This window comes from Heloderma suspectum, chromosome 6 (genome assembly GCF_057233095.1).
Source record: "Heloderma suspectum isolate Gila_16-S chromosome 6, 16-S_ref, whole genome shotgun sequence".
In the NCBI taxonomy this organism is placed as follows: Eukaryota; Metazoa; Chordata; class Lepidosauria; order Squamata; family Helodermatidae; genus Heloderma; species Heloderma suspectum.
In genome coordinates, this window is record NC_139463.1 from 124,289,110 (window position 1) to 124,296,767 (window position 7,658).

General features: G+C 46.6%; 1 protein-coding gene across 1 annotated transcript; it reads right to left on the reverse strand.

Annotated features, from left to right (window-relative positions):
- Positions 1-702: 702 nt before the first annotated feature.
- PPP1R3E (protein phosphatase 1 regulatory subunit 3E) lies at positions 703-6,800 on the reverse strand. The gene is made up of 2 exons (XM_084808681.1): positions 5,486-6,800; positions 703-2,915 (listed from the first exon to the last, which is right to left on the reverse strand). The coding sequence occupies exons 1-2, from the start codon at positions 5,936-5,938 to the stop codon at positions 2,436-2,438; spliced, it is 933 nt and encodes a 310-aa protein (XP_084664807.1). The 5' UTR covers positions 5,939-6,800; the 3' UTR covers positions 703-2,435.
- Positions 6,801-7,658: the final 858 nt, after the last annotated feature.

A 7,658-nucleotide genomic window follows, 5' to 3' on the forward strand; every position in this document is an offset into this window, starting at 1 on the left:
CTTCCTTGTTGCTAAATAATGCTCCCGTCGCTTTGTAACCACAGCACATCTGGACAACCAGACATGTCATGGGTGGGTGCCAGATGCTGTACAACTGCCCAGTGCTCATCTCCTCCCAGGGCAAAGACCCTGTAAACCAGCCTTCCCCAACCTGGTGCTCTCTAGATGTTTTAGTCTACAACTCCCATCAGCCCCAGCCAGCATGACTGATGATCAGGAATCCTGGGAGTTGTAGTCCAAAACATCTAGAGGAGACCAGATTGGGCAAAGCTGCTGTATGTTAAGGCTGGACATTGGCCAAACAGAATGTGTGGTCACCAGTTGGGTTGAAATTCATTAGTGGAGGCTGGTGACTCTAATGTCAGTGGAGTGGTGAATCTGCTCCATGTTTTAGTCAGAACTCTAGGAGATTCGCACTTTTGATAGCTCCTTTAGAGTTCTGACTGAAACATGGAGCAGATTTACCAGCCCACTGACATTGGAGCCACTAGCCTCCACTGAAAATCATATGTCTTTTCAGCAATTCTTGGGGAGCTCAACTCTGGGGCAGTCTTTGCCGGGATTGCCTTGATTCAGACATTCACAGGCCACAAGTTCAAAATCTCAATTTAATATTTATTTCTGTTGTTCGGGATGTACATAGTCAACCAGCAATTTTCAGTCAGTCTTTTTCACTGTTTTATTTCTTTGGTTTTTGAGACAATTCATTTTTTCACCTTTATTGATCAGTTATGAATATTCACGGAAACTTTCTCTGATGGTATTTCATTGTTACATTGGAGAACTCAAAAGCATATCAGACCAGTTCCAACCTCTGTCAAAGCCTCTCTGGTCCAAACTAATAGTCCACTTTCATCAGAGTCCTTTGCCCAAGCTGAACTAGGGAGCGGATATAGCCTGTTTGATTAACTGGGGCAGTTTTAGGCAATTCACTTTTCCCGACTGTCAGACCACTGAGGAAAAAAATGGTGCCATCAGAAATGTGGCACAAAGAAGATCAGTGTTGCGTCTCTACATGAGTAATTCCTCTGGGCTTGTCTGTGTTCAACCAGAGGGCCCAGAATAGCATGTCACACAGACACACACAGGCAGGGTAATTCTTACACACTCTAAAGTCTTCTTTTTTTTTTCAGGTGTAAGAGCAACAAGTGTCTTTATTGTAATTCAGAGAAGAAATGCAACAAAACTTTGGGAAGCACAGTTATAGAGTCTACAGTTGTTAGGGCCTCTTGGGAGTCATGGATAACCCATAAAATTTGAGAAGTCTCACTTCCTTTTCCCTCGAGACCACTCCATACCCATTTAATCCAACGCATGAACTCTATCATGAAGACTGTTTTTAGCTAGCATGGACACCGGTTTAGCTACCATGGGCACCATTTTTAGTTACCATGGACACCATGGTCCACATGTAGCTGCTTCACCCAAAATATTTTGTGTTGGGAAAGAACATCATTATGCATGGATTTGGCACACAGGTTAATTCCTCTTCCATAACTGCACAGATCAGGAAGCCATACCATGCATCGGTTTCCCAGAATAAACACTTCCGCCAATTTCACTCATGACAGTAGGACGCCTTTTTCTTTGTGCGAGAAAAAAAGTTGTGTATGAAGCACCCACACTGACTGGATCAAAACATGTACAAGGAATAATGAGGGTGACAAATATATGTTTTAACCAGCTAGTTTAGAACATACAAGATGAGAAAACAGTGATGCAAGATGTAAACATTCATATATTCCACATTGCCCATGTATTTATGGAGGGAGCAGGGAAAGGTAACATGTGTGAACAAGTCCTTGGAATGATAACCCAATGTTCTCAGTGTGATTCAGAACCTGGTGACAGCCAATGCCAAGGAGATCCATCTGTCGATGGCAGTATATGGCAGTGGAAAGTGTCCAGCTTTCATTTCACTAAAGGCCTAGTTCCATCTTCTTTGCCTTACTCCTGGATGGGAATTTTCTTTCTTTTTTTCCTTCCCTTTCTTTCTTTCTTTCTTTCTTTCCTTCCTTCCTTCCTCCCTCCCTCCCTCCCTCCCTTTCATGTGTGCTTAGCTTGCTAATGTTAAAACACCAGCAAGACCTGAATGAAGGAAAGGGACTTCTTGATAAACGTCAATTTGAACATATGTCACTTAGCAACAGGTAAGTTGCATGTTTGGGGGCAGGGGGGAGCTTGCATCAAAAGCTATCCTTCATGGAGATGGAGGGCTGGATTTGGCCCTTGAGGCTGAGGTTCCCCACCCCTGGTTTAAGGGGCGCACTAAGCTAGAACCCTGATAGAAGAATCTCGCCTAGAGAATGTCATGCTGGGGAAGTGGGAGCCAACTCAGATTGTCTGGGTCAAACCCGGGGAGCGGGGGGAGAGATTTGGCAAGTCACCTCTTCTGCCTTGCTCCTTGCTTCCCCCCCGGCCCCGTTCCTGTACCGCTATAGGAAGTGTATCCATCCTGTCTCACAGCAATCATGAGTGGGACTCGGGGGTTCATCCTCCTCATCCACACAGGGTGGGGGCCGCAGAGAATAGTTGTGACCTTGGTTGTTGTCCCAGAACTCCTTCCCGCCCACAAGGTAGCACAGTGCAAACTCTAGGATGACCCCCAGGGGCAGTGGCACAGGCAGCGGCAGACGGAAGGCAAAGCGGTCTGCGTGGTCCCGGCCCCGGCCTGCAGGGGCGGCATATGATGCTCGAACTTCATGTTGTGTGGCCCACGAGTCACAGGTGTATCGCACAGAGACCCGTTTCTCATAGGCCAAGTTGAGCACCCGGATGGTGCCAGATACACACATACCCTCAGCCCGGGCTCCTTCTAGCACCACGCACTGTGCCAGGAGGCGTGGTAAGAAATCTGGCATGGTCAGGGGATCTGGGAAGGTGGGTTCTAACAGGCACCGTAGGCTCAAAGGATCCTGGGGAGACAAAGAAAGGAGGGGGCAGTGAGACTTAGAAACCATATGGCATATCATTTGAATATTAGACAAAAATGGACTGATGGAAAAGAGAAGCAAAAGAAGGAATAGAAGGAGATAAGGAGATTAAGGAAAGAAGAAAGATTGAAGAAATACGTGGACAGAGATAAATACCTGGACAGGAAGGAAGAAAAATAGAAAGCAAGAGAAAGACATGATGAAAATAAGAATAAAAGGTTAGAAAGAAGGGAAGAACTAAGAAGGAAACAAAGTAAATAGATTAATCAGGATGAGAGCGGACAGGAAGGCCTAGCATGCTATGGTCCATGGGGTCACGAAGAGTCGGACATGACTTAACGACTGAACAATTGGGAGAGGGCAAAGAAAACTGGAAAAAACAGTAATCACACTTGGTCAATACCTTTATTAGGACCAGCCAAATTCCACAAAAATGTGCAAGTTTTCGAGTTCTGCAGAAATCTGGCTAAGTGGTACAGAAAGCAGGAGATGGGGGAGAAAATAGAAGTAACTATGGAGAACGGATGGAGAGATGAAGGACTGGTAATAAATAAGGCAGAAAGGAGTTACTGTATAGAATGAGGTGATGAGGACTGAATGAGAAGAAGAAAAGTCAATGGATGGAGAAGAAAAAAACTGGAAGATGGATATGACTGAACAGCAATTAAGATGAGGAGGAAAGGAGCAAAAAAGATGAAAAAAAATGATGCCTTGAAGAATATTGGCTGGCAGGATGAAAATGGACACGAAAGGAATGAGAACATAGAAGGACTGCAGAAAGAACTCCAAAGAGCGGAGGAAGCGGAATGAAGTAACGGAGACAAGGCTGGAAAGATGCAAAGTGGCAGATGAAGGGATGGGAAAAGAAGAGGTGGGAGCTAAAAGGAAAGAAGACAGCAAGGTGGAGAAGAAGGAAGGAAGATGATGGGATAGAAAACAAGGAGGAAAGTCATGGTGGAAAGTAAGGGGGATCTGATGGATTTAGAGGAGAATTTGAGTGTTACTCTCAGGGAAGAGAGGAGACACCCCAGCCCCATGATAACATCATGGATTAAAAACCCTTCTCCTCAAATGGATTTTAGCTCCCCCTCCTTCATAGGCTTGAATGCAGCAATTCTGGAGACATTCCTACTTCTTGCCATATTGTATGGCCCTGTAGGCAGCTGGTAGGATAATGTTCGTTTGGGTCAGAGACTGAGGGGGGAATTTGGAGTTGGCACAGTGACAATAGTTTTCCTCAGGCCTCAGAATGGACATAAGGCTGTTTCTTCCTGTTTTATACCTGAGTAACTCTGATGGCTGAGGGACAGCCTCAGTCAGCCTGTCGTGGGCAGGAAGAGAGGGGCGGTGGTTGTTTTTTTCCACACGAGTGCCATCTCTCTGCCATCAACATGTCCAATAATTCTAAGGGAAAAGCTAAAGATTGACTGGGAAAGCTTTTAACAGCTGTGCTACAGCCTACAGTTGCCTGAATGCTACTGAGCTAGTTGCTGACAACAGTTATTATGAATTGTTCTTGTTTTGACTGGGGATGCTGGGAGTTGTAGTACAACACATCTGGAGGGAACCAGGTTGGGGAAGGCTGATACAGCTATAGATTATATACCCTTGTCCTTGTGGATTATACGACCTCAGTGGTGGCAATTTTGAAAACCATCTTTCACAACTTGTTTTAGATTTACGTCCTTTGTATATTCACCATAGATCTATTAAATTCTTTATGTGGGTTACCTTTTTGTCCTGATTCATGGATCTCCTGCAGCAACTCTGGGGTGTGGGCACACCTAGTTATACGTTAAGGGCACAATCTGGTTAATGCTGGGAGTTATAGGCCTTTTCTCTGTCTAAACATGCATAGGATTGCCCCCTAATTTTTGTACACCACTCAGAGAGCTTCAGGTATTGGGCAGTATAGAAATGCAATTAATTAATATGGTAAAGATATATATGACTTAATTATAAGAAATGATGAAGGCTGCAATCCCACACTTACCTTGGGGGAAGGGCAATAATTCAGAAGTAATTTCTTGACAGTGCAATCTGAAGCATATTTACTTAGAAATAAGTCCTACTGAGTTCAGTGGGACTTGCTTCCTAGTAAGTGGGTTTGAGGTTGCAGCCATAGTCTGTTCTGTTAATTAAAGCATATAAGGGTATTCTAATCTATGTAAGATTTACATTTTGTTGCCTCCAGAGCATGAAGAAAACACGAAGCACTTTAAACTGCAATTCACAGCATCTGGATTACATCAGCATCCCAATGTGTTTGCAAGAGGCATTGCACATAAAAACTATTACCCCCATTGCTAGCTGGGGCTATATAAGACATTTCGGACCAGACCAAAGCTGGTTATCCTAGTCTGGTGGTAAAATTCTCATGGAAATAGAGAGTAATGATTCTTCTTCTGTAAAGAATTAGCACTTCCTTATTCCTGCACACCTGGCAAGGGGTGGTGGAGGGGAATGCTTGATTTATTTTCTTCCATCCATTTTATCACCTCCCTCCCCACCCTGAGATCCATCCCACCACTAGGTAGGCCAGACCCCATTACCTTCACAGGTGGACAAAAAGGCAGGCAAGGGGCAAAATGGCTGAGTGAGTCACGCCTCAGCTTGGCATGGACACGCTCTGGCACTTGCGGAAGGTCATTGGGCCAGAACTGCCGGACACTGGTGAGCTCTAGGCCCAGCGAGTCGGCGAAGCGGACCCTCTTGCGGGTCCCGGGGCTGCGGCTGCGTGACGCCCCTCTGCTCCTGCCCCGGGCAGGGGCTGAGCGTGTCCGGCGCCTTCCCCTCCTCTTTGGGTCCCTCAAAAGATGGCGGCGTCTTCTGGGCCTGCTCCGTGGTCTGCTCTCAGACTCCGATTCAGAGCCTTCGGTTCCGGAGTCCTCTGCCAGGCTTGGCCGGGCAGTGCGGTAGTATGCTCGCTCATACAGCCCTGCGATGTAACTTAGGTTGCGTGGGATATTACTGGGGGTCAGGGGTGAAGGTGGGGCACGGGCCATGAGGGTAACGCTGCTGACCCCACAGCCTGGCTCTTCAACACAGTCGAGGTCCAGCAGATTCTTCTTCTGTCACTGTTACTGGGGAGTGGGGTGGGAATCACCTTTTCTCCCCCTCCGCTGGAGCTGTCCCTTCTGTTGCTCTGCTGGGGATGGACTGTCCTACTGCTCCACGTGGGAGCAAAGATAGCCTCTTATAGCTCTACTGCCCACTGTTCCGTCTCTCAGTCTTCTGATTCCCTCTGTCACTGCATTACCGCCTCCAGTTGCTCCTGCAGCTGCTAGTGTCTCCTTGCCTTGGTTCGAGTTGTCTGGAGGTGTCCAGTCTGTCTGCCTGTCAGTTCCTTTCTACCACTTCATCAGGCCGTGTATAGTTTGATTTCCCTCAATCAATCCAACTAGGCAGATGTTTTGTTCTGTCTTTCCATTGTCCACTTCTTCCGCAGTTCTTCCTTCTGGACAGCGTTGCTCTTTCTACCTCATTCTTTTGCTCTGTCACAGTGCCTTTCGGCGTCCCTGGGTCTTTATTTTTCCACCTGTGCCCTGTCTTGTTCTATCGATCCTGTCGGGTGGCTTCTTTCTCTCTTCCCAAGGGCTCCATCACTCTCTTCTGCCTTCCAGGAGTCTGTAGGGCAGTAAGGTTGCCTGTCTGCTTTTCTCCTGCCTCCTCTCGCTCTGCTTGATCTCTGCCACTGTCTCGATATCTGTATCTATACCTGTACTGTATTTGTATTTCTCCTCCTAGATTATCTCTCCTTCTATGTGGCTGTTGCTACATTTCCACGTTGTTCCATTCCAGAGATTCCCAGACTGTCTCGGGGAAGAAGCTGTCCAATCCTTTTGCTTCCTTGATAGCTTTCAAACTGACTCGCTTCTTATTCAGTGTGGTCCAGCCAAAGGTGACTCAGAAATTACCATAATGCATAGAACTGCTCCTCCTTGAAAGCTGACTGCCCTTCCAGATTCTGAAGGACTGAGGCTCCAAGGGATTGTAACCGCCACACACTCCCAATCCAGAATGGGAGAGGTGGGCAGGTGGGAAGGAGAAAGTCTCCGCTTCCAAAACCCTAGAAATTTTATGACTGCTGGGGAAAGGACCACATACCACTCAACCTCAGGTGCCAGGGACAAGATGTACCTTTAAAAGTCTACGTGCCCAGAAATGTTTCCATGGGGGATAAATTATTCAGAAGATAAAATAGAACTAATGGCTTACGTGAAAGCCAGAAAGTCGAAGGACTCACACCCATCTGGAAAAAGGAGGGTGGGATTTGAAACTAGGCAAACTGATTTGGAAATGGGAGCTTAAAAGTGGGATACTAGGAAGGGGGGCTTCAAGATGGCAACAAGAGGCATAAACAGCTTGGGGTAGGTGGGAACCCATCAGTGGAGCTGTTCTGTTGGCTTTGTGCCATGTTAACTAGGTGCCTGAAAGCATCTCTGTGTATATGAATCATCAAGAAAACTACAGGCATCTGGTCATGAATAATGGAGCAGGCCTAGTGCTCTCAATCCTTGCCTCCTTAAATTCCCCTCCTGCTTCTTCTCATCCTGCAGCACAAAAGGGTCACACTCCCCTTATTCGAAAGGGAATGTGCTTTTCTTTCTCCCCTTTCCCTAAGTGGGCAGAATCCCCCAGTTCCATCAAGAATTACACACTCCATCTTCATAATCAGGAGGAGGAACCTTGTAACTCCAGAAATCCCCAAATAAACCCCATCAC

What these genes read in the sequence shown, in the direction of transcription:
- PPP1R3E (XM_084808681.1), bottom strand. Translation starts at nt 5,938, where the DNA reads ATGGCCCGTGCCCCACCTTCACCCCTGACCCCCAGTAATATCCCACGC. An exon ending in CTTTTTGTCCACCTGTGAAG is followed by an intron (nt 2,916 to 5,485) that starts GTAATGGGGTCT and finishes TTGTCTCCCCAG; the next exon opens with GATCCTTTGAGCCTACGGTG.